At 42.0% G+C, this 27,562-nt stretch overlaps 1 protein-coding gene across 1 annotated transcript in view; it reads right to left on the minus strand.

Annotated features, from left to right (window-relative positions):
• Cenpf (centromere protein F) overlaps positions 1 to 21,756 on the minus strand; it is a 46,316-nt gene extending 24,560 nt beyond the window's left edge. The window contains exons 1-10 of the mRNA XM_021160826.3: positions 21,678 to 21,756; positions 18,940 to 19,133; positions 17,746 to 17,942; positions 16,807 to 16,913; positions 16,325 to 16,416; positions 13,884 to 14,169; positions 12,616 to 12,818; positions 6,047 to 6,172; positions 4,546 to 4,674; positions 2,061 to 2,183 (exon numbers count right to left, since the gene is read on the minus strand). Of these exons, the coding sequence (XP_021016485.1) occupies positions 2,061 to 2,183; positions 4,546 to 4,674; positions 6,047 to 6,172; positions 12,616 to 12,818; positions 13,884 to 14,169; positions 16,325 to 16,416; positions 16,807 to 16,913; positions 17,746 to 17,942; positions 18,940 to 19,101 (1,425 nt within the window). The 5' untranslated portion in view covers positions 19,102 to 19,133; positions 21,678 to 21,756. The remainder of the gene's footprint in view (positions 1 to 2,060; positions 2,184 to 4,545; positions 4,675 to 6,046; positions 6,173 to 12,615; positions 12,819 to 13,883; positions 14,170 to 16,324; positions 16,417 to 16,806; positions 16,914 to 17,745; positions 17,943 to 18,939; positions 19,134 to 21,677) is intronic.
• Positions 21,757 to 27,562: the final 5,806 nt, after the last annotated feature.

Genomic DNA, 27,562 nt, shown 5'->3' on the forward strand with positions numbered 1-27,562 from the left:
GCAAATACATTTAGACTTTACCACCTAGATAAGGAACTGTCGTTACGGATAAAATTATTTTTCTTTCATCATAAGCAGGCTAAAAAGTGATGACAAAACAGTTCAGTAGTGGGAAAACATTTTCCTGTAATACCTGAGAAGCCACCTCTACTGCTCCTCTGTTCTTTGTTAATTTGTGGCCCTAGTCAAATCCATCCATCAGCTGTTTCTAAATGCTTCTTAATTAAGTCCTTTAAAACAAACTCCAGGGTACCAGAGAAGTTCAGAGAAGGCAAACTGACATGTGTAGGAATAAAATTCTCAGAACACTCCTACAGCTGGCCCTCATCCACTGCCTGGCAGAACAGGTATCTCTCCAGGTAACACTCAACAGGCTGCACACTGGGCCCTAAGATCAATGTTCATTTCTAAAGAATAAATCCAGTTATAATTACATTATTTTATTTTATTTTATTTATTTTTGACAGTGCCAGAGACTGAACTAAGGTCATTTCTTTAAGTCTATGATTTCCATGGGGTTTTTAATACTGTATAATTCCAAATTAATCCTTGAAAAAGGTGTTCACACCTCAGCATTGTGGATATAAGGCAGGCTCCATACTAGTCTGGGACACAGAGCCAGTGTGTGTATCTCAAAACAAAAAGAACACGTGTGCCAGCCAGCACAGGCCTGTGGTGCCAGGCCTGGGAGAGGGGCAGTGGGAACTGGAACTGAAGGCCATGTTCCCTACGTCAGTAGGCTTGAGCTACTCTAGACAACTTAGACTCTGCCAAATGAAGGAAGGAAGGAAGGAATGAGAGAGAGAAGGTAGAGAGGTAAATTAAATAATAATCCACATTAACAGTTTCATTTACTCCCTTTAAATTCCAAACAATTCCCTCCTTTTTTTCATAATTCCACCTCTCAAGTGGTCTAAAATAATCTTTAAAGCAGCAATTCCCAATCTTCCCAATGCTGTGACCCTTTAATATAGTTTCTCATGTTGTGATGGACCCTCAAACATAAAATTACTTTCGTTGATACTTCATAACTGTAATTTTGCTACCCTTATACATCATAATGTAAACACCTGATATGCAGGCTATCTAATATTCGACCCCTGTGAGAGTCGTTCGACCCTGAGGTGGCCTTGACCCACAGATAGTAACTGCTACTTTACAACTTGTGACTGTAGAACTGGTGAGACAGCTCAAAGGGTCAGAGCAGTAGCTGCTGCTCTTGCTGAGGACACAGAGGCTTTCACAACCTCCCCCTCTGGCCTCTCTGGACAGCAAGCATAAATGTGGTGCACAGATAATACATACATATAAATGAAAAATTTCAAAACTTGATTATATGTTTTTTTGTATATTTTTTATTGAATATTTTATTTATTTTCATTTCAAAAGTTATCCCCTTTCCTTGTTTCCGCCCACTCCCCATAAACCCCCTATCCTATCCTCCCTCCCCTTGCTTCTATGAAGGTGTTCCCCCACCCACCCACTCCGGCCTTGGCATTCCCCTACATGAGGGCATCGAGCCTTCACAGGACCAAGGGCCTCCCCTCTCACTGATGCCGACAAGAACATCCTCTGCTACATATGTAGCTGGAGCCATGAGTCCCTCCATGTGTGTACTCTTTGGTTGGTGATTTAGTCCCTGGGAGCTCTGGAGGGTCTGGTTGGATTATATATTCTTAATTCCTCATGCGAAATGCATGAGTAATCATTTCAAAATAAAAAATAGAAAACAAGGACATTAAACATATATAAAACACATTAACATTTGAAAAAGAAAAAAGAAGTATGGTACTAATAAAGTACTGATAAATTAAAATACAGAGTCCCTTTTTGGACCAGGGAGATGACTCAGCACACAATGATGCTATCCTGAGTTTGATCCTGGGAACCCACATAAGGATGAAGAGAGACTACAAGTTGTACTCTGACCTTCATGAGCATGCTGTGACTCACATGCACGTGTGTGCGCGCGCGCGCACACACACACACTGTTTTCCCAAGAAAGACATTCTCTTTTTATCCTGTGTGGGATCTCTTCCTTGACCCTCCTGCTCACATACCTCACTGCTTCTCCTCAGCTCATTTTCTGCGATCTGACTTGCCTGAAGAGCTTGTTCTGCTCTGCTGAACTTGAGCCTAATTTCTTCCAAATTCCTTTCTAACTGCTGCTTCACTGATGTGACCTACAAAAGAGAAAAAATAACCAAGTTCTGAATGCATGTTTTCTGCAAATAATCAACCATTCTTAAAGATTAAGAAAAGCAGAGATGAGAGAGAGACAGACAGACAGACAGACTGAGAGAAAATGGGTGATTATCCCCTCACTATATAGAATGCTGTGGGCTTTGCCTCCATCCTGGGCACACCCTCCTGTGAGTTTCACATCATCTCTATACTACCCGTGGGTGCTGTGTAAGTACTTACTTCATTAAGGGAAATAACAAGAAAAAGTCCATACGTTTTCAGAACATCATAGGCCTAACTGCACAGTACACAAATGAGCCAGAGACACACCCAAATGTTCACACTACAAAAAGAAATTAAACAAACCAAAGAAAACAGAGTATCAGAGACTGAGGATAGGTGTGGCAACCAGAGATGGTAAATGCACAAGTCCAGGCCTCCCAATCCATGAGCAAACAGCAGCCCAAGAGTAGCACTGCAATCAAGGCCTGAGCTGAGAGCCAGGGGCCACATGGCAAAGTGAAGCAAGGGAGGGGGGCACAGGGAACTTCACAGGGACTTAGGGAAGGCACCTGGGTCTGCCACCCAAGCAAGATTTGGCCTAGTGATGGGGCAGTAAGTGACTACACAGAATTGAGCAAAGGAGCTGTGGGGTCTGACTTCCCTGATGATAGTTTTGCTCTGGTTACTGACCGAAAACAGACTGTTAAGAGACAAGCACAGATGGGGATTTGGGAGGCAGACAAGAAGCTAGCATGGCGACTGAAAATGATAACTGGGATAGGGATGCGCAATGGACATGGTTAAAATGGTTTTATTCAACATCATGTATTAACATTGACAAAAAAGTCAAATTTATTCTTAGCTTAGAGAAAGGGCACATGGGAAAGTTTCTGGGTGGATGACAAAATCAGTCCCTGATAAGTAATGGTGACAAGACCACATGCTATAAAATCTGTAGAGCCAGAGGGTGGAGATGACCAGAGTGAAGTCTTCTGGACATAACAGGACATTTGCAGTCATGAGCCTACAGAAGCTGCAGTTGTGTGTTCAAGACCTGCACAAGATCAGCTTAGTTAACACTCCAGCAGGAACTGGGGAGGAGGAGATAGCTACCTCCCATTCCTAACTGAGGAGCAATGGACAACTGATGGCTGCTGAGAGAGGAACAGTTTTCTTTAAGGGTATGGTCACTGCTCCACTGAATGCGCCATCCCCATGAGTACATCAACAGTACAAATTGGACTCAAGAGTTATAAAAAACAAAACAGGATATGGAGTTGGGAGTGTAGCTCTAGAAAGCATTAAAAGGAGAAAGGAGGTAAAATATGATCACAATTTATTGTATGCATCTTCTAATTTTTTAATTAAAAATATTACAAAATAAAATGTACTATCATTCACAAAGGAATATATACATATACATTATAAAACAGACAAACAACAGCATCAACAAAGGTAGATTCAGCAGTTTTGATGAACTAGGTTGAGATGTGAGACAAGAGCTGTGGGAAACCTGGAAGTGTGGGCCTGAGCACTGTGAAGAAGGTAATTCCTGTTTTCAAGGATATAGGGGACTAAAGGAGGTCCTCAACCAGAAAACAACAGCTGAAGTCACATGACCAATTCACACAGGTCGAATGCCATAGACCCAAGACATAGAACAAGAGCCATCATCTCATAGCCAGAACATGCAAAGCCAGAAACCTGGGTGCACCACTCTTATGAGTCTTAAATAAGCCAATTGGTAACTGCCAGAACTTTAACTCTCTGGGGGAAGGAAAGTCTTAGGACAGCTTCCCATTGTTACATAATGACCAGAATATCAAACACCTGCACTGATCTTCAGACCTAAAAACGCAAGCTATCACCCTTTTTCTGAGAAAACTAAACCATAAAAATTGTTTTCTACTTTGAAAGGGAACTAAGCACAGAATATTTAAGGAGACAGAGACCTAGACTGGCTTCCATAATAAGAGTACCAAGAAGCTGATCCCAAGGATGTTGGGAAGAAGACAGTCATTTCAGAGATGGGGGAACAGGAGGAAGGGAAAGATGACTCTCTAAAGACTGACAGACAGGAGCAGGGTCCGGTAGGTTACTGTTCAGTAGGCTGACTACACACAATAGTTATGTTCTGCACAAATGCTGGGAAAAAGGATTTTGAAAGTTTTCACCATAAACAATGACAAATGTTTAAGATAGACATATTAAACCTGAAATATCATATTTTTCAAAAAGTATGTATCAAACGTCACACTTTTTCCTAATTTTCACTTTCAGTTAAAACAAAACCTAAGTCAACTAAAACACAGAGGGAGCACCTGTGCAGGACTGTGTGAACTAAGTTCAGCACCCTACCTTCTCCAGTTCCAGCTGGAGGGCGCTATGCAAATGCTTGACTTGCTGTAACTCCTGGGTAAGTCTGGTTTTCATCTGAGTGTACTCACTGTCCAGAGCTTGGAAAGATTGATGCTGTCGGGACAGCTCCTGAAAAGCAAAACATCACATCCACCAGCCATTAACAAAGGCGATCCCAGGCACAGGTGCAGCACACGCATCCTACCAGGCAATGCTATTTGCAAAGTGCAAGAGACAACAGGGAGCTATGCTGACTATCTACTGAATGCCACATACAGTCAATCACCCATGATGCTGGTTTCTGATAATCAAATCCAGTTCTCCAAGGGAAAAGTCAAAAGTCGACAGATGACCACATGGAAGCCAGTCTATCTCCACCTATTGCCTATCTTAGTTATCTCAGTTTTGAAGGATGAAGGGTAGGAAAGAATAGCTGAGCTGCAATCAACACAACTTAGCCCAGAACACACTAAAAGTTTAGGCTTAGGCACTATGAAGATGGCTCAGTATATAAAAGGTTTGCCATCCATGTATGAACACTGATCCCAAGAACCCCAGAAAGCCCAGGCAGGTGTGCAGCCAGCTGTATTCTCAGCACTCGAGAGGCAGAGAAAGAGGATCCCCAGGGTAAGCTGGTTAGCTATAACAATAGATCAGCCAGCTCTAGGTTCAATTCAGAGACCCTGCCTCCAAAAGTAAAGTGGAGAGCCACTGAAGATGACTTTCTGCATCAACTTCCAACCTCCTCACTCACGCCCATACATGTGCATGTATGTGTATGTACATCTGCACTCACATACTCATATAGACTTGCTTTTAAAACAAAAAACAGCTATAGGATCTGGCATGGTGACACACATATATCTAATCCAGCACTTGGCCAGTGAAAGCTCATGTTCAAAAGGAGAGAGAGAGAGAGAAAGTGAGGGAGAGAAAAAAGGAGAGGGAGAGAGAGAGAGGGCTTAACTAATCAGTTATATACCATTTACAATGATCTTCGTTTGAAAGAACAAGTAAATGTTACTAGTTGATTTTGGCAACCAAGGAATCTTGATTACCATTTATGCTCATACGAAAGCACATGAACAACCCACACTGATAAAATATTCCCACCAGGCCACCATTGATTCAAAGGTGACTGACTACCTGACTACCTCCAACACCTTATTAGGTAATTAACCACCTCACAGCCTTGAAGAACTGAAGAACATAAGACAACCCTAACCGTGAAGCAAGAGCTTAAGGCTGCTCCTTTCCCACTCAGTGTCACATTCCAAGCCCATAAACAAGACTAACTCCAAAAGAGTCCATCCTTGCGAATCAAGAAGTGAATGGTGGAAAAAGTATAAAAACGCAGCTGTGAGGGGAAATGCAGTGGCCTTACGCTCACAAAGCATGCCTGCTCCGGTGTCCCCAGTCACAGTGAGTAGTTCTTCCTTCCTAACTGCAAAGTCAACAGGCTTTTCTCATAAAAAGTCCTCCATGAAGCCAGCCACCTTACCTCTTGAAGCTCCTTTTCTTTCTCCTTAATCCTTTGTTCCAGAGAACGTTTAGCACTCTCTGCGTTCTGTCGGTGACAACCCAACTCCTCAGTCAAAGTTTTCAGCTTTTGTTCCAAGGTAGTACACTGATAACAGATAAAAATGTTCCACACAAAACTAGTTACTCAGAGAATGAAGCCAAATTTTGTCTTTTAAGAAATTTTAGTCCAGGCCAGCATGGTGATCCATACCTTGAAACCCACACAGCACTAGGGAGGCAGAGGGAGGCAGATCTTTGAGTTCAAGGTCAGTAGGGTCTAGATAATGAGTTCTAGGCCAGCAAGGGCTACATACTGAGAACCTGTCTCAAAAAATAAATTGTAATCCCTAAAGTCTGTTTCATGTTTACCATGTTTTGGTCTTTTTATTTCACTCAAAGTCAGGTTCATATTCATTATCCAAATCCTAAGGTTACTATGATTCTATAAACACATATGAAATTTATACGGAGGAAATATCAGCAACGATGTTAGACATCAGCATATCTTTAAAACATTTCACAATGTGTGCATGGGGAAGGCAGACAGCAGTATTAGAACACAGCAACACCACTGCACGGCAAGCAGATCTCGGGGCCTGAGAGCTCAGTACAAGGCTGACAGTCTGACTCTAGTCCCCAGAACCTACATGAAGAGCAGCATGGGATGGTTTGCATCTGTAAATTCAGCATTCCCATGGCAAGATGAGGGATGCATACATGAGAAGTACCCAGAAACTCTTGTTCCAGCTAGGCTGAGGACTTACTCCTGCAAGTTGTCCTCTGACCTCCTTCACATAGAACATCTATAAACAAGCAAGGCAGTGATACTGGCCTAGTAATTTAGGAGCTAAAAAAATAACTAGGGCAAGATCCTTACTGTCCTATGAAAGTCTGTTGCAATCATATTAGAGACAGATAGACAGACAGGTCCTCCCACAACCCCCAAGTCAAGGTCTCACTATGCAGCCCTGGCTGGCTTGGAACTTGCAACATTAACCAAGGTAGCCTCAAAAACTCAGGGATCTGCCAGACTCTATCTTTCTGGTGCTGAGATTAAAGGAATGTACCACCATGCCCAACTCATAATGAATCTCTCTGAAAACTTTAAATATTAAATAAACTGCTTTTTCCCATAATACTCATTATGCCATTACATTTCTAGAGGCTCACAGAACCCCAAAAAATCACAGCTGTTTTCTTATTATGTTCTCACAAGCAACAGAAAGAATATGCTGTTGCTTTCTTACGTATACAGTTATCTGCCAATTTTAAAATTACATGAAAACTTAGGGTATTTTCCTAAAATTAAACAAAACTGTCTTAATCAGCCAAGTGTTGAGATTCATTGCATTCCTTGAACCCACCCCTTTAAGTTCAAATCCTTACAATGGCTGATCCCCAAAATATAACATTCAAGTAGTAATAAGAGAGCTTTACAGGGGCTGGAGAGGTGGCTCAGAGGTTAAGTGTACTAGCTGCTCTTCCAAAGGACTAGAAATTCCCAGCACCCACATACAAGCTCACAACTGTCTGTAACTCCAGTTCCAGGGACTCTGACACCCACACACAGACATGCATCCAAGCAAAACATCAATGCACATAAATAACCGAAAAAACAGAAAGCGTATATTAATGAGAAAGAGTTCTCCACTCTGTGAGATGCATCAATTTAGTAAGCCTCCCCACTAATATTTTTCTCTGAAATTCTACCAATACATACATGTTTGAGTGTATGTGTACATGGATTTACAAATATGTAGAAAAGAGACATGAGCAGGTGCACTGATGTTGACCAGAGTCAACATCAGTGTTCGCCATCTCAATGGTTCTCCATCTTAGTTTTTCAGGCGCAGTCTCTCAATGATACTGGACAAGTTCACCAACTCTGCTGGACAGCCTAGACCGCCAGCAGCAGGGGTCCTTCTGCCTTTGTCTCCACCCTACTTCCCCTCCAGTGGTAGGACTACAGACACATGCAACCATTACCAGCTATGTTGAATTACTATGTGTACCTATGTGATGGGAGAGCTTCTGGGAGGGAGTCAGTTCTCTCCTACCAAGGGCTCCCAGGACTAAACTCAGGCTGTCAGCTTCTGCAGCAACTACTTTGACCCACTGAGTCACATCCCATTTATGCATGCAAGTAATTTAAGCATGAGTGTTGGGGACAGATTAAACTACTGTCCTCAGGCTTGTGTGATAAGCACTTTACTGAGGAAGCCATCTGTTCAGCTACCCAGAGTCTAATTTAACACTATTATGAGTATTATATTGGAAATCTGAGAATTGAAGAAAACACTATGCAATATTTTGCTGGAAGACAAAATGTCAGTTATTAACTAAGCAAAGATGAACAGTACCAAACTGGTCAATGGTGACGAAATGATTTTGGAAATAGCAGAGCTTTAAGATGATAAAAGTGAACTTTACATAGTGGCACATTTCAGCATTCAAGACGGAGACAGGAAATCATCAGTTTGAGGCCAGCCTGAACTACACAAAGGAACAGTTTCTCAACAGAAACCACTGAAAGTTTCATGTGTGTGCATGTGTGTGCTCTATCATGCAGATGAGTTCATGTGTGTGCATATGTGTGCTCTATCATGCAGATGGGTTCCCAGCTTTTTATTTGGGTGCTGGGGCTCCACTCAGGTCCACAGCAAGCACTTTCCCAACTGAACCATTTCCCTAGCCTCAGAAAACATTACATGCTTAAGCCAACAGATCAAATTCACCTTCTGCCTCAGACATTAAGATACCTTCATTGTTACAATAAGCTTTTAAGTTTTTAAATTCCCAAGGAATAGTACTACATGATTTATAAGAAAAAATATAAATTTAACAAATAGTGACTGAGAATCTACTTTGCTCTGCATATGGAAATGGATAAGACAACTCAAAGATCACTGGCCATAAGGACAGACTGGCATTTTGATGATTGACAATCTCACCAAATAAATAAATAAAAATAAATAAATAAAAAGCACCAAAGTAAATGGACCCTTGGTGCCCTCTACTGGTGCTCCCTCAAAGTGCAACACATCCCTAAGGGACTTCAATCCTCTCTTTATAGACAGGGCACATTAAAACAGAACTTTGAAGGTTATTTATACTTCATTCAAAAATATTTTGATTGCCACTGTGGTACCAGTTATGCACAGTCCATGTGGAAGTAACTGGCCACTAGATGTCATGTATGCTCCATAATACTCTAAGACAGTGGTTCCTTCCTAATGCTGAGACTCTTTAACACAGTTCTCACGTTGTGGTGACCCCCCAACCATAAAGTTCTTCTCATTGCTACTTTATAACTGTAATTTCGCTACTTTTATGAACTATAATGTAAATGTATGCTATACAGGATATCTAATATACAACGCCTTTGAAAGTGTCATCTGCATAAAGTTGATAAACAATGCTCAAAATTGTAAGCTCAAGTCTTGCAACTGTGCAGTTTCTGACCCTGAGCACTCCTCCCTTGCAGCCTCAAAGGGAAGCTTGAAATTGTTAGAAAGACCCACATGACAAGCAAGCACTCAATCACGTGAGAGCACAGAGGTTATTAGCTCCATTTTTTATAAATAAGCAATCCTAATGACACACAACATAATGCAATGTCAGCGAAACATTTAACAAAGTTCTCATGAGGCATAAAAGAAAATGAAACTGAATTTTCAGTTGGTGAGATTTGAAACCGACTCGGGGGGAAAAAAGATATCCAAAAGACACAGAAATAAAACCAAATCGTAAGGACCTGGAGGAATAGTAATGAGATGAAGGCCAGAGTCAAGTTCTAAGCACTGTCCAAGTAAAAACTCTAACAATAATCTGATAAGAGATCTCACCAAAAATGACAGGTAGGACAAAGATCCTTTCTCACCAAAACAAGACTAATGTTAGTTCTTGTTATAGAAGACAGAGATGTAACCTAAAATTAGCTGAGTTGACTATAAACTCAATAATAAGCTGTAATAACAGCAGTTAATATTACAAATTCACAGTGGCCCAGGTATTCTGCCAAAACCTTTACCTCAATCTTTACATCTAAACTTCACTTAAAGATAGACTAGGGATATTCTCACTTATTCTGCACAGCAACAAATTCAAAGTCAGAACATTACTTGGAGATAAACTGTAATAGAAAGAAGGAAGGAGACTAACTAAAGAGTTCACTGGGAGAAAACAAAAACAAGCAAACACAACTCAACCCAGAAATAGCCTTCAGGAATGAAGAGGAGTCAAATCATCTTCAAATAAAGGCGACTAGGGCCTTCTGGCCAGCACACACACCCTGAAACAGTCCAACAGGAAGCACTGTAAGCAGAAGAGTAACACTCACAGAACAAACACATACACTCAGAACCCTGGAAAGGGAGCAAACACAAGAAAGCAACAATAATCTCTGACATTTTTAAACATCTGACAACATGCCAGAAAACATTTGAACTATTATACATGGGGAGGGTAAGAGCAAGGGAGACGAGTGTGACATAACTTGTTAAAGCTGGCAAAATGAACATACCAATCACCTATGAATCCTAGGAAATGTTTATGTAATCTATGGAAAGGTAAGAAACAAAGCAATAAAAAGCAGAAACAGAAAACAAAACAAAAATGGCAGGCTTAAGTCATGACAAATAGTTACATTAAATGTAAATGAGCTAAATTCACCAACAGTAAAGAACTTAAAAAAAAAAAAAAAACCATGACCTAACTGTATGCAAAGCATACATCAAAGTAGAATGAAAACAGAAAGACAAATACAGAAATTTGACAACTCTGATTAAAAACAGAAAACAGCTCTTAGCGACGGGGACTGCTCTAAGGTCTGCCCCGTGCAGGACAGCAGACAGCGTAGACTTCTACCACCTTTCCCCAAGCCTCTGAATAAAGTGTTTAAGCAACCCCAAAAAAAAAAAAAAAAACAGAAAACATTGGAGACAAATGATTTTGTTAATTATTAAAAAAAAAAAAAAAAAAAAGGGAGGGCTGGAGAGACAGCTCAGAGGTTGAGAGCACTGATTGCTCTTTCAGAGGTCCTGAGTTTAATTTCCAGCAACCACATGGTGGCTCATGACCATCTGTGGTGGGATCTGATACCCTCTTCTGGTGTGTCTGAGGAAAGCTGCAGTGAACTCATATACATAAAATATTTTTTTAAAAACTGAATGTAAAACATGAAAATTTCCATGAAAGAAATCTCCAGGTTTGGGTGATTTTACTAGCTAATTCTACTGCATCCAAGAAGAAAAATAAATCAATGGCACTTTCTTCCAGGAAACAGAGCAGCACCGTCCCCAGTTCATTTTATGAAGCTGAAATTACCCTGATAACAAGTATCATACAAAGATGTCAGAAAAAAAGAAATGCCAAATAAATACCTCTCATGAAAATCAGATACCTAAATCCTTACCAAGTTATTGGCAAATAAAATTCACATCTAAATAAAAAGTTACATACCATACGTAGTCACGTGGGACTCTTTCCAAACAAATAAGGCTCCTTCAAATATCTGAAACCAAATCAGTGTAGTCTGCCACATTAATAAGCTAGAACCTCATATAACTAAATGTGAATCTTCAATTACCTTAAAGCAAAATTCTAGTTAGGGAAGAACAAGGAACTTGGCCATGGAAAGCAAAGAGACACAGGTCTACTGAAGCACTTTTCACATAATACTCAGAAATGTTATTTATGAAAAGGAAACAATTCCTTAAGAACACCTCAGACATGGTTTTTCAGGGTTCTCTGTAATTGTAATAGCCAATAGAAAGAACCCTATGCCTAGGATATAAATAGTGACATTAAGAGGACTGTGAAGAAGATGCCGGAAGCAATGGCAAGAAAACACAAAGATTGGAGGGAAAGTGGGTATTCCAAACAGAATGATAAGATAAGCCACTGGGCCAGAGACTGGCTCCAGAAAGCACCAGATCCATCATAGCTGGTTCTGGAAAGTAATTCACTTCTCCATGATCGTAGTGGAATTTTCTTTTAAAAAAAACTTTATTATTTATTATACTACTATTTTCTGAATTTATCTCACTATTATTATATTCTTCTTCCAATCATTTTTGTTGCTCTACATATCTCCAGGTCTTGAACAATGCTGAACAGACAGCAGCACTCAATAAATAACTTAGTGAATGAAAACTAGTGACAGTGAAAGCCAGAGAACCAGAGGTAGGCTTGGGTTAAATACGACCTCACTCAAAACCTTTAAAAAGGTCTATGGCTGCATGCACCTGCTGAGTCCCAGGGGCAGATCATCTAACTGCCACCCTGTGTTCTGGAATGAATGCGTCTACAGCTTCATTATTCCTCCTGTCCCATCAGTGCTATCACTGTTCACTGTGACTTACTCAAGGTCACTTCAGCTGCAACAGCACAGGCGAGACAGGTCCTGTTACCTGCCCAAGCACACAGCCTCCTAGTTCACCCACACCAGCAGCACCCCCATGTGCTTTCCAAGGCCTTCACTAAGAATTTCCTTATGAACTTAGATGTCAAAACCCAGCACTTTATCAGTCATTCATGAAAGTCAAGCACCTTGGCTGCGGCCTGGTCATACTGTGCTGTGGTCCTCACTACTTCATCTCTGGTTTTATTCAAAATTCTCTCTTTTTCAATCAATTCCACTTTCGTCTTCTCCAGCTGTAGCTGTAAGTCTTGACATTTATTCACTTGGCTTCTCATTTCCTTTTCTTGCCCTTGCAGGCGTAGTTCTAACTCAGTCATCTTGCTTTTTAGGTCTAAAGCACAAAAGAAAACCACATTCCAATTTAGATGGATAAATAGACATATATTTACAAAATGTTCACAACTTATTTATTTTACATACTCTGAGATCTTCAGTGAGATACCTCTAATTTACATTAAATACAAAAACTCATTGAATGTAACTTCAGCAGTCAGCATCGCCACCGACATATATTTAAATACTCCAGAGAAAGAAAAGAAATACAAACATCTTACTCCCATCTTCACGGAGGAGCACAGGAGGGAAATGCTTTTCAAGAGTATCTACGGCAGTGTTGTGCTTCTCACAGGGTATGTCCTCTGTAAAGCCTTCCCTGAACTTTACACTCTGGGCAGTAAGGCTTGCTTTATGTCCTTGCATATCGATCCAACCCTGTGGTGGGCAGTGAACGCTCACTCCCTACAGTACCTCAGAGCTCTGTCTCCACTGAAGAACAACAGTGTAAACCTCTAATACTGCCAAAATTAACAATGAGGTCCCTCCCTGTTCCTGCACACAGTGCTGGTTCCAATGGCATTGGCAGTGCAGCAGCTCTCACCAGCACATACTGATGATGATTCTCCATGTATCACAGCACTGGAAATTACCATGGCCACAGAGCAGATTCCAAAACACCACCTGGTACGCTTGGCTGTCAGTTTAAGTGTAGAACAGCAGCCAAGGTTACAGGTTTGCTCCCATATAGACAGCCTGGCACACAGGGCAGAGCTGCTCTGCACACAGGTCATACCTCTGGCCAAGGCTGGTCAGGGCACAGGCTCCTTTTAAGAGCCAGGTGAGAAGCATGAGGATGGCAAACTTGTAATAACCTTCTCTCTCTCTGCTTTTGGGGAAAGAAATCCAAGCCTTCAGACTACTTCTAAAGGCTCATAGCACCATGTTTCAATAAAAAGACAAGTTTCTCCAAAACGTCAGTGTCTTTCGTCATTATGGCAAATTTTACAACATGGGTCTGAAATATAAACTAGCAAGGTCTCTAACAAAATATACAATGCACACTCCAGACTAAAATTATCTAGGAAAACCTTCATTTAAACTTAATTTGTCAGAAAGTCACCTTGATTCTGGGCTTTGGCCTGGTGCAAAAGCTGAGCGCTGTGAGGCTCACCAGGGAGGCTGCTGCAGTCTCCTCTCCCTGTCTTCATACTTGATTTGTTAGGAGTCACTTCTTCCCCCAAAAAGTGAGCAGCAGAGCCATCTCTCCTCAGTGGGGTTTTCAGAGCATCCGATGAAAGGCGACTTGGGGTATTTTCCTGTTGCCAAGGAAACACTGATGAGGAAGCCTGATGTCTCGCAATGTCCCGGTGGTTCATGGTGGCTTGGGAAACAGGCAGGCTCACTTTCTGCAAAAAACAGAAACTCTTTAGAGCCCTTTAGAAATCTCATATTTTTTAAATGTACTTATCTTTTTCCCCAGTGTTGGGGATCAAACCTAGGATCCTATATATGCTCTACAAGCACAAACCTGGAAATCTCAACAGTCAGGGTTATTCTTTCCAAAAAGAACATGAAGCCACAATCCCATAATGACAATGCTAGCACAGCATACTAATAATGAATACCAAACAGATGCAGGACATCATAAGTCCCAAGACCTAGATTTCTCAGGTGAGCAAGAACTACCACCTGAGATGCCACCAATTCATAAGGGCTAAATCTTGGTGCTGTTTACCATTATCTACCTCCATCTTAAATTCCCAAGCCAGCTTTCCTTTGTCTGTCTTGTCTTCCTTCCCCACCGCCTTTTACACTAAATATCAACCTATAGAACTGTCAGTAACCTCATCTTCACACCTGGTAACCCCTAGAAACATCAGGGGATGTTTTCTAATCAACACTTGCACGTAGCCTGTGCTTTGAAGTTTCTTTCTGCCCTCCTTCTGATAAACACAAAGACTTGGAGATGGATGCTATGTTAATTCTACAGCAAGCACTCTTCTGTCTATTGGAGAGGTTCAATGGTTACGGAGTTCACCCTCCTTTTAACATCAGGGGTAGAACTGGTACCAAATGAGGAAGTACATGTCTCTAAGACAAGTTGGATAATTTTACTTTTATTTATTTTGGTAAGCAGTACATTTGGTACAAAAATCCTGGTAACCTCAAAACAAGCTTTAAGAACAGGAAAAGAAATAGGTATCTTTTGATCATCAGTATTTAGTTACCTACTTATAAAGTCTGCCTTAAGCTGTTGAATTATAGCATCTCACTAAATGTCTATGTTTTTGTTGCCTTTAAGCAATTATCTCATCACTTCTGTTTACTGGCCCATATGATAATGGAGTCTCACTCTAGGGTACAGCACAGTTGGTAGAGCATGTAGCCAATATGCATGAAGTCCTTGATCCTATCCACAACACTGCATAAAACCAAGTTCAGTGGCGCATATCTGAGGCCCTGGCCCCAGCCCTCAGAAAACAAGGCAGGAAGCTCAGAAGTTCAAGGCAATCCTCAGCTACATAATAAGTCTAAGATAGGAGACTGTCTCAAAAACACAAAACAAACAGAAAAACCCACTGACAACTACCTACAAGAAACAGGACACAATAACAATTCTCAAACCCCACAGTTCTGATATTAATTGCATTATACCACAGGCGTCAGCAGCAAGCACCAGGAATGAGAATTCCCTAGACCTTCCCTCTCCAAACATGTTCCTCTCCATATCTCAGTTTTAATAAGAAGATAATGGCCTTGATACACCCATGAACATTTAATATTTGCAGAAAAAACTAACCTCACCTAGAGTCTTTAGTTTTCATTTTAAAACAAGGTCTTAACCATATAGTTCTGGATCCCTTAGAACTCGAGATCCTCCTGCTTCAGTCTCCTCAGTGCTGAGATCACAGGCATGTTCCACAATGCCCAGATCTCTCCTAAGTTTAATTTTATTTGAGTAACAGGTGAGTTCAAGAAGGTGGAGCTAAAGGGAACTGCAACTCTATAGGTGGAACAACATTATGAACTAACCAGTACCCCGGAGCTCTTGACTCTAGCTGCATATGTATCAAAAGATGGCCTAGTTGGCCATCACTGGAAAGAGAGGCCCATTGGACTTGCAAACTTTATATGCCCCAGTACAGGGGAACGCCAGGGCCAAAAAGGGGGAGTGGGTGGGTAGGGGAGTGGGGGGAAGAGGGTATGGGAGACTTTTGGGATAGCATTGAAAATGTAAATGAGGAAAATACCTAATAAAAATATTAAAAAAAAAAAAAAAAAAAAAGAAGGTGCATACTGCTGCACCTGCATGCAGATCAGAAGACAGCTCTGGGAGTCGGTTTTTCCTTCCTCCAGGAAGTCAGGATGGCACAACAAGGGCCTTCACCTGCTGAGCCATCTTGCTAGCCCTTATTTTTAAAACAAAGAAAAATAATCACTACCAAATGAGGGCTGGAGTTTTTCTCGAGGTAAGAGAAATAGAAGACAGATAGCCCTTCTTATCTTACAGCAAGGGCTCTGTAAAGGCCTCCTCATCTGCAGGGGCAGTAATGAACTTACTTTTGCATGCAAAGCTTTAACCTCTTCCTCCAGTCTCTTCCGTTCTTCAACTTCTTTATTATATTTTTCTTTTAGATCTTCATATGTGGAACCTAAGCCCAGACAACCAAATAAGATTTTGTGCCAACTAATGATTTCATAAAGGAATTTAAAAGATCAGCAATGATTGTGCTAAGTCTTGAAATAAGTAACAATATTTAATAGAACACTGTGGAGCAAAATGTCAAAGTATTGATCAAATTACTCATATGGAAACAGAGGTGTTTCCTATATTCTAAAACTGAATTTCTTTTGAAACATACTGCAGAAAGGTAAAATGTAAGAGTTAATGCTTACCCCTAATGGATCAACATAACAACAAACATGCAATTGGGGAATGACATTTTTGAAACACTAAAATTAAAAGCTAAGTCCAAACTTAGACTAAGTTATTAATTCATAATTTAAAACTCACGAGTTGTTTATAGAGATACAATACTGACTCGGTGTGAGTGGAGCTGCAAAGCGTTTCTGTGGTGTACTGCACGGATTCAGAGAAACATCTGCCGACTGTGCGACTTGGTGGCTTCTTTCAGATTCAGATTTACACCTGTTATAAAAACCCAAGAAACCAACAGCACAGATTAGAACCAAGACAACAGAATACCAATGCCATACATTTCCAAAGAACAAACAAGTGTATGAAACTTAGCCTCTCAAAATCCTTTTATCCAACATTTAGTGAGAGCTAGTTCTTAAGCCAGATGTAAAAGGAAGTACCCTCTCTTCAAAATTTTATGAAGTCCTATAATACTTTATAATACTTTAGCAGCAAAGAAGCATAGAGGGCTGGGGATACAACCTCAGAAACCCAAGTCAAGTGATAGTCTTGAAACATAGGTTCTAATTATGAAAATGGAGACATTACTTATGCTAATCATTGCAAAACAAGAGACTTGGGTGGGCAGGATGCCTCAGTAATAACGACATTTGCCACCAATCCAAGACTGATCCTGAGGACTCATAGGACAGAAATGACTACCAAAAATTATTCAATGACCTCCCTACGTGTGCATGAACACACAAATAAATAATTTAAAGATTTGATAGATATTATATGGCATTGTAAAAAGATATACAAATTAAGTTAACATATCTAAAAAGATTATGGCTAGAACTGCTACTTTAGGGGCTCTTTTGCTCCAGCGACAGAGATCACAGGCAAGCAAGTGCTGGTCTCTGGCAGCTGTAGCTTCCCTGAGTACCTGGCAAAAGCCAGCGGTTGGTCTTTCTGCAGGTACTGTACACTGAGACCCTCAGCACTACAAGTTTTAACAGAGCTTAGCTACAAGTTAGGATGCCTCCGCCTCTGCCCAAGCACTCAGGTGGAGGTCTGAGACCCTCAGCACTCAGGTCCACAGGACTGTTACTCAGACAGTTACCGCTTAAGTTCCTGTTCCAGTTTTTCTATTTGCTTTTTGCATGAGCTCAGTTGACTGTCTTGGAAATTCACTTGTGACTCCTTAACTTGAAGTTCGTGAGAAAGCTTCTGCCTTGTCTTCTCCAAATTCTCACAAATCTCCATCAGTCTTTGATTTTCCCTTTTCAGGTCTGCACCCTCAGTCTTTCCATCTTCAACCTAACAGAGATGGTTTTGTTGACAAGAGAATAGTTATGTACTTACCAAGTGTCACATATCAGCCTGACTCTAACTTTTCTGAGACACTGTAGTAATAAGAAGCCCGGGGGGATGGGGGGGGGGGGGGGGTTGATGCTTCATGAACCAAGAACTTTTAGATGACCAAACTCTTAAGCATTGAGACAGAAAGTTCTATAAAGTCACACACTATATTATCGTTTAACATCCTTTAAAGAATTTGAAAATAAAAGCCTGCAGCCATGGCTCCGTGAGTAAGAATAACTTGCAGCTCTTGCAGAGGACCTGGGTTCAGTTCCCAGCACTCACATCACATGGCTCACAATTGTCAGGAACTTCATTCTATGGGCTCTGACGTCATTTTCTGAGCCCTCGTGTATACCTTGTGGTATACAATCAGGCACACACAACACACACACATAAATATATTTTTTAAAAAGGAATTTTAAAATAAACCTTATAACTTTTCCTGAACTATTCATTTTCAAGTTTCACTGAGGAAGCCAGATATTTAAGGAATCAAAAATCCCTCCACAAGCAAAACTGTATTAGAAGTCATACTCAGAATTGACTACCACCCTGTTGGTGAGCAGGGTTTTGCTTTGTTTTTTTAAACATTTTCATTAATACCCCAGAGGAGATGATGTTGGGAACATCAAAGTTTTTTAAAACTCACTGTTAGATGGCAATCTCCATTTTAACTGTAAAATATCAGAAAACTATCCCAATCCAGGTCTGAAGCCAGACACGTGACCTTATCACACGTGGCAAAAAAGCCATTTCCCAAACATAAGTTAGAATGAAATTAAGCCCTAAATATCCACAGGCAGGCAGCAATAAAGTAGATGAAGAAGACCAGAGGCAATTGAAAACGTCTGAAAAGGGAGGAGCTATCACCTGGAGATGGCAAGCTCTGCTTCCTAGGGAAAGTGAAATAAAGGTGAATGAGCCAGCAGGCAGCCGCCTGCCACACTGATACCTTCTGCTTCTGCTTCTGCAGCGCAGCTTCAAGAGAGTCCAGCTGGAACTGCCTCTGTTGTTTCTCCTTCTTCAACTTCTCCAGCTGTCCTTCAAGCTCTTGAATCTTCTGAAGAGCTCTGGAGGGGAGACCTTCCTTCCATTCTTCCAGGGCCCAGCTCATCTTGTTTTATTTTTAAAGCATTTAGAAGTAAACTGAAAAAAAATAAAATAAAATTAGTAAAGAAACTTAAAATTCTATAACACTCTGTGGTTTCCTCATTTTATTCTTATCTTTCCAATTTAACATCTTCTAGAGCTACTTGCTTTTGCAACAGATCCTAGCTGTATGGCAGGAAAGCGTCACACTATCTTACAAACATTCTTTTCCTTCTTCCCATCATTAGCACTCAGACTCTAGCGCAGTGCTCCTCAGCCTCCCTAATCCTGAAAACCTTTACCACAGCTCCTAGACCCCAACCACAAAATACTTCATTGCTACCTCCTAACTGTAAGCTTGCCACTGTTATGAATCGTAAAGTAAACATCTGATGTGCTGGATATCTGCTCTGTGACCCCTGGGGGGGTCAAACCCTACCGTTTGAGAACCACTGCTTTTTACCCTCAGGAAAGCCTTTTCTGTGATTCCCAAGCAGGTCATCGTTTCCAGTCAGTTCCTCATAAGATTCTAACACTTTCCAAGCTTATCAATTGTTAAACTGATGCATGCATCAGTCGAGTGAGCTCCAGGCTACTGCCAGGACTGTTGCAAAGGTAATAAAGGCACACTCCACATGAAAAAGGAACACAGACAGGGACTCAAAGGACAACTCGAGCCCTGCCACTGTCACTCAGATCCAACTGTTCTTTGTGTCTTGTTTTGTCAATTGTGAGACTGATGTTGGCAACTTCCTGGAGCATTACAATGGCATCTCCCAGTACACTTTCTGTATGTGTTAACTATGATGTCAATGCCCCCAAAATATTCTTCAGTTCATGACGCTGAGGAAATGTGGGTCACCGCTTTCCGAGCCACATCTGTGTTTGTATACTGAGATAGTATCTAACTGTAAATATTTTGAAAAAGTACTTTCAAAAGTTAAAGAGAAACAAGGATCTTGGCATATTAGATACCGGGCCTGAACGACACTGTTTGCTGTCAGCTTCATTATTTTTTTCCCCAGATCTCATTTCACTGAAGACATGTGTAACTCCACACCCAATTTCCCACAAAATTTTCTGAAAGAAATCAAAGGCCTCTTAACTAAAACAAAGAACAATTGACCCTGTAGCTTGTTTATTCAAGAGTGAGGAGAGTACATTAGACCAAAAACCACATGCAAAAATTGTCTTAACAATTCAGCCAGCCACCGAAATCAATACATCAAGGTGCCACAGCCATATCAGTCTTTCACCCCAGCACTTGGGAGACAGAGGCCAGTGGACCTCTGAGTTTGAAGCCAGCCCGGTCTACAAAGTGAGTTCCAGGACAGCCAGGGCAAAAACAGCCAACAAGTCAAAAAACAAAACAAAAACAACAAAACATCTAGAGAGGCAATATAAACAAGGGAATCCAGCAGGTTTCTTTTCTAATTCAAAACCTACAAACAGCTATATTCATGTTTGTAGGCACACACTTTGTTGACAGCAAGAAGATATTTATATATGTAGTTAAGATAACTAAAGTTATATTTTATTATGCTGAGAATTAGTATACAGCATTTACACTTTAAATTTCTAACTACAGTCTTAACCCTATCTTCCCAGGGCTGCTCACCTGGGTGACATATTTTAGCCTAACGTCAGGTTCAGTTTTGTTTTTTTTTCTTTTAGTTATTATTATTATTATTATTATTTATTCATTCTACATCCTAATGGTAGCCCCGCCCCTTCCGCCTGTGATCCCAGTCCCACCCTCACAAACACCTTCCCTTCTCAGAGAGGGGGGGAGACCCCCTTGGATAGCACCTGATCCTGGGACATCAAATTGAAGCAGGACTACACACACCCTTTCCCATTAAGGCCTTACAAGCCAACAGAAGTTTTTGATTTGAGGGTTAGGCTCCTGAGGGCAGATTACGGTGTTGTATTATCATATGTGCAGCGCAGAGCGTTGTCTAGTCTCCAATTATATATTGTTCCGTGGGCATCGTGGGGTTTTAGGATTGTTATTTTGAGTGAGTGATGTCAGAGAGTTGGTTATTAGTCTTGGGTGTTTAAAAGGCATTTTTTTTTACTATGTTCATTACACGCTTATATACATTTTCTAGCTCTCCTACACGTACGTATAAATACATCACACCGATCGCCTAATTGCCATTAGGTGTTGACTGGGTACGGAACCACCTGTCGGCCACCTAAAACGGGTCACTGGAGCAAAAGTTGTAAAAAGTAAGATTAAAGAGGCAGGGTCTGAGAGGAAGACTTTGAAAGATGAAGCACAATCTCGGCGGTGACGAGGCAAAAGAACTTCCACCGAAAGTATGTCTTAACAATGCGGAGGGCTCCGTTCATGGGCCCACCACCGCCCGCCTCAGGCCCTAAAGAGGCTCTGGCAGGTTTCTGCGGTTGTCCTCCGTCAGGATCATCCCCCTGCCTCTCTCCAGTGCTAGCTAGTTCTGGCTGCTGAGCCCGCAGCACAGCCTGGCACCCTGGCGACCCTAAGCCGCCAAGTGAGACAGAAGCTTCTAGAAACCATGCGGGCCTCCGATGGGGCGCCGCGGGAGGAGGACGGGGGCCCCGAGGGGGGACGCTGCTCACCTGAGCTCCTCACAGAACCTGGCTCCGGGCTCTGCGAGCCCCGAGTTCCTCACCGCCGAGCTCCTCACACAGCGCACCGTTCCTCCCGGACCGGCACGCGCGATTCAAACTGCCCGCCGCCGCCGCCGCCCCTCTTCCCTCACGCTCACTTCCGGTCCCGCCCAGTTAGCCTCCACGCCCATTGGCCATAGCGAGAGGCTTTCGACCAGTCCTCACCCGGCTTCTCGGTGAGCCGCCTCTGATTGGCCCTTTTGGACGACTGTTTAAAAACAAGCCGTGCCGGTGGCGGAGCCTGCGCAGATGTCGGATGCCCTGGCGTTGCCTAGAGACGGGCGCGGCACAGTCCGAGGAGCGGACTGCGGGGTTTGAATGAGGGTTAAGCCCTGAGCGGCTGGGCGGGCTTGAGGAGCAGGGTGAGGCCTGTGCTGCGGGGTGGACGCTCGCTCTAACCGTAGGACAAGCGTAAGGTGTTAGCTCTGAGGGGATTATTATTATAAAAGTTGGCTGCGAAGTTGATTATTACTTTAAAAGTTGGCGCGCACCTGCCATAGCAGCCCTGCGGAGGGCGTTTGGAGGACAGCCTGGCTATAGACAGAGTCCTTGTCTCGAAAAGAAGGGGGGAGGGGGGATAACAGAGGCACAGTATAACAAATAATATAGACATGCATGCAAAACTCAACTGCTGACCTCTCAGTCATCTCCGTCATATTTTCAAAATCTGGATATGCGATTCGCACGGGTTGTGGTGGCGCACGCCGACAGGATTTGCTGAATATGAGATCCGAGGGGAACACTTTTCATCAGATTCAAATATTCACAAGGCTCTTCTAAACTGAGTATACTACTTCCACTTTCCTAATAGCACCTAAATGCCGAAATATTTTTCTTTAAAAGTAAATATCCGTAGGAGGTATGGGATGTGGAGCAAACGGAAGGTGGATGGGGGCGGGGGTATGGAATATGGAGTGTGGAAAATAAATTAAAAATAAAATAATTTTTTTTTAAAAAAAAGTAAATATCCTTGCGGTTTCTGGTAATTTGACTCCCAACTGATAGCAGCAAGAGTATTAGAAAAAAGGCTTAGGTTCTCTCTGACTCAAGGACCCCTCCATGGCCAGGCTAGAGGCTTGGAGCCTGTTAACTCTTTGTGAGCCAGAGAGAAAAGAAGAGGAAGAAAGGGAGAATTCAAGCACACACCTACACACACACACACACACACACACACACACTGACCCTGCCGGACCACCTGTCTCAACAATTTCACAAGTGTTCATGCCAACTTACATAGATACACATATACCTACATATTATTTATGTACATACCCATAGGCAAACAGACATAGACATATATTCATTTGGTGAATGGGGCTGAGCCCTAAATGCCACACTTTGTTTTTTTCTCTCTGGCAAGTTTTACCTTTTTAGACAAAAGTTCTTTATACAATTACCTCATAGATGAAATGTTACACAGAAGGAGAGTTACAGAAGGATGTTGACAGTAAGTTCAAAGCAGTGTTTTGTTCTACAAGGTCATTATAAATTCAAAGCAACAGTTTTACATGCCCTTGCTTTGTTATAGTGCACATCTGTAGCCTCTTCCTTGAACCTGACCTAGAATGAATGCTTTTCCTTGATCGTAAATTTGTACCAAGCCTGCGTTCTTTCCCTGGTGCAATTAGCCTGTGACATGTGAAGAGCACTATTTGCAGCTTTATTTCTTAGAGGACTTGAGATTATTTACATCAATTTGAGTTCTATAAAATCATCAGAAATTGTAAAATCATCTATTCGTCTATACCGGATTACTACATGAGAGTACATCTTCATGGTGATCTAGAGGAAATGTGTCCAATAGTGTGGGCAGGGGCCCATCAATCATTAGGTTATGTAATACTGACAGAAAAGGCATATCCGTAGCAGGAAGCAATCCTGGGAAGAAGTCTCTGATGGCCTCAGAGCTCACCCATAGCAGCCCATGCAAAACAGTGGACTGTCTCCAGAAAACCCACTTGCATGCTTTTTTCCTAGATGGTTTCTGACAGGTATAACAGGGGTTGTTACTTTCTAATCAAAAGTGCTTTTAGATAAAGCTGTCTCCCTCCCTCTCTGAATCATGGAGGTAATATGACCTGTTTCAGCAGCATAATAGCTTTCATCTATTTTTATCTATTTGAGGATTTAAAACATTTTTTAATGAACACATCTGCCCATATAGTTATGAGATTCTCCCTCACACTGCTGTCAATTCCACAAGAAAGCCACAGTTTGATGACAGTTTGATGGCGATTTTGGTTCATTTATTGGGGTTTCATTTAGAACCAATTGTTAGTGTTGGGTAGAATATACCTTTCCCCCTCGTCTTCAACCTTTATGTGTTTCCGTTTTGGTTGTTTCTCCTACAACATCACATTGTTTTATTGTGCTGTACAGTCTTCCTACGTATCAACTTATATTTTACTGTGATAAATGTCAACAAAGCATGCATATTTTAACTCTGAAGTGCAAAAAATTATGTGACAAGTATGTACACCTCTATAAACATTTTTAAGCCATAATACAAACATTGTTTGCCATGATAGGGTTTCATATACCCTTTCCCAACTATCTAGTCCCTAGTTCCCACAGCCAGGCAACCACTAGCTAGTTTGGTCAGTGACAGTTTACAGTAAATCACTGTTTTGTTTGGTTTCATCTATCTGGAGTTACACAAGATATACTGTTAGTGTACTTTTGGGGGTGCCTATTTTATTGGGTTCTATTATCTACCACCTTTCCGACCCTTATTGCACTGAAACCCACCAACTCTAGGTAGGTGGGAAGGTTTGTGGGGAAAGGGGCATAGATCTCTTTAGACGACTTCCTGCTGGTTTGGGACCTTTAGTTCCCTGAGGCAAGTCCAGTCTCCATCATCAGGATATCACCAGCCAACAATTCAGCAACACAGCACTAGCAAACGCAGCAGCAGGAACCAGCAGGAACCAGCAGGAACCAGCAGGAACCAGCAGGAACCAGCAGTAGCAGTGTCAGTTGGATGGGGACTGGGGTCAGAGGAAGTAGCTACCCCAGGCCCTCTCAAGGATCTTAAATTCATACCCTTTCAAGAGTCCCCAGAATTCCAAACTATGTGCAGCTGGCAAAAATCGCACCCCTCCTAGAGCACGAGACAATCATGGTTAAAGGCCGTGGACAATCTGAAGGAGCCCCATATCCCACACCTGGGATTTTAACAAAAACATATTCACATAACATAACTGGGTTTTTAAAGAAACCAAAGTTCTCACTACAATTTACTGCCTGAAGTCTGCTTCTTTCTGAATCTTATACAGACATCATTATTGTTCACAGCTTTGGGGGATTTTATTTTTTTAATTTCTTAGTACTGTGTATTTGCAAACATAAAAATGGTCTATCTAGTCACGAAGATCGTGTTGTTTCCAGTGTAAAACCATTAAAAAGCAACGTTCCTGGGGCTGTTATGTTTTAGTCTTTGCTTTATAATCATGGTAAAATTAGTTAGGAAATATTTCCTGCTCATCTCTGAGTTTGTGTAGAATTTCTACTATTTATGCCTTAATGTCTACACCAGGAGATTTCTCTGGGGAGCTTTAGATTAGGAATTAAATTTGTATTAGTAAAGACTTTCTTTACTTTTCTAGTTTTGGTTTAGTTTGATAATTTGTATATTTAAAGAAAATCTATTTTTCTGGTTGGTTTAGGTCATTAAAACTACTGGTATATAGCTTTTCAAAGTTTTCTGTTATCTTCTGCCTGGCTTTGGAAGAACATAGTCACAATTCCTTGTTGACACTGTGTCTCTGTGATCTAGTTTTTCTTCAATTCAGCTTTAATTTTATCGACTTGATTGATCTTTTTAAGGACCACTTTGCATAGTTAGTACAGTGGTGCGTGCCTGTAATCCTAGCGTTTAGGGGTCAAGGCAGGGAGAGTGAGGGCAGCCTGAGCTGCATGGGGACAAGAAGAGTCTCAAAACCCATGATAGAGGTTTAAGGTGATGGCTCAGTCAGTAAGGTGCTTGCCTAGCGAGCCTGGGGACGTATATCTGATCTCCAAAACTCACATGGCAACACAAGACATCTCCTTGTTGTAGGAGACCTTGTTGGAGCAGGTGTTGCCTTGGTGGAGTAGGTGTGGCCTTGTTGGAGCAGGTGTTGCCTTGGTGGAGTAGGTGTGGCCTTGTTGGAGCAGGTGTGGCCTTGGTGGAGTGGGTGTGGCCTTGGTGGAGTGGGTGTGGCCTTGGTGGAGTAGGTGTGTCCTTGTTAGAGCAGGTGTGGCCTTGGTGGAAGAAGTGTGTCACTGCGGGTGGGCTTTGAGGTTTCAAACACTCAAGCCAGGCTGGGTCTCCCTCTCCCTCTCCCTCTCTTTCCTCCCCCTCTTCTCTCTCTCTTCTCTCTTCTCTCTCCTCTGTCCTCTGTCCTCTGTCCTCCTCTCTTCTCTCTCCCTCTCTTTCCTCTCCCTCTTCTCTCTCCTCTCTCCTCTGTCCTTTCTCCTCTCTCCTCTCTTCTCTCTCCCTCTCTTTCCTCTCCCTCTTCTCTCTTCTCTCTTTCTCTCTTCTCTCTTTCTCCTCTCTCCTCTCTCCTCTCTTCTCTCTCCCTCTCTTTCCTCTCTCTCTTCTCTCTTCTCTCTTCTCTCTTTCTCCTCTCTCCTCTCTCCTCTCTTCTCTCTCCCTCTCTTTCCTCTCCCTCTTCTCTCTCTCTTCTCTCTTTCTCCTCTCTCCTCTGTCCTCTCTTCTCTCTCCCTCTCCCTTCTCCCTTCTCCATTTTCCCTTTCCTCCCTCCCCCTCCCCCTCTCTCCCTGCTGCCTGTCAGTCTGGATGTAGAACTCCCAAGCTACTTCTCCAGCACCATATCTGCTTACTCCTCACCATGATGGCCATGTACTAAACGCTGAACCTATAAACAAGCCCCAATTAAATGTTTTCCTTTATACGCGTTGCTATGGCCATAGTGATTCTTCATAGCAGTAGAAACTCTAAGACAGTGCTATAGTAACCAAAGTATTTACCACTTCTGACAAATTGTATTCCATATCTTTTTGCTATCTTTTCCTGCCTGCCTGAAGAAAATCCTCAATTGTGACTTGTTTCTAGGTCTTTCTCTATTGATGTAGTGTCTCTCAGTCACGGCCACATTTTCTGGTTCTTTTGCAGATGGAGATTTTTGACCAGCTACGTAGCATTGTATATTTTGTGCTTTGCATCTTGTGCTGTTGCTTGAAAAGTGTGATTCTATCAGACAGCTAAGTTACTTAGAGATCATTTTAGCTCACTCAGCTTTATGATGAAGAATCTGAAAGCAGCCTTTTTCCTGTGGTAATGAAGGCTGTTTCTAAGGATGTTCCTTCTGGGGTTTGTCCTGAAGTCCCATGTATTCAGCCCTCCCTTTTCACTCTGGCTGATGAGAACTGAGACTGCAGGCCTCAAAAGAGCTTTCTTTGATGGTTTGGTTGGTGTGATGTTTAGGGGTTTTGTTGGTTTGTTTGGGTGTCAACTTGACAGAAGCTAGGGTCATCTGGCAAGGAGTAAGGGCCTCCATCAAATTGGCATGCTCATCTTAATTAATGATTGATTGGGGTGGGGGAGCAGTTCCATCCTTGGGCGGGTGGTCTTGGGTGCCATAAGAAAGCAGGCTGGGTAAGCCATGGGAGCAAGCTGGTAAATAGCACTTCTATGTGGCCTCTGCTTCAGTTCCTGTCTCCAGGTTCCTGCCTTAAGTTTCTGTCCTGAACCCTCCTCAGAGATAAACTGTGACCTGGGAGTTGTAAGATGAAATAATAAACCCATTCTACTCCAGGCTATGCTTCCGGTTATGGCATTTATCAGAGCACTATAAAGCAAACTAGAATAATTATTTTTTTGTTTTTGGTGA

Source organism: Mus caroli, unplaced genomic scaffold (assembly GCF_978045245.1).
Source record: "Mus caroli unplaced genomic scaffold, Mus_caroli_1 scaffold_1, whole genome shotgun sequence".
NCBI lineage: Eukaryota > Metazoa > Chordata > Mammalia > Rodentia > Muridae > Mus > Mus caroli.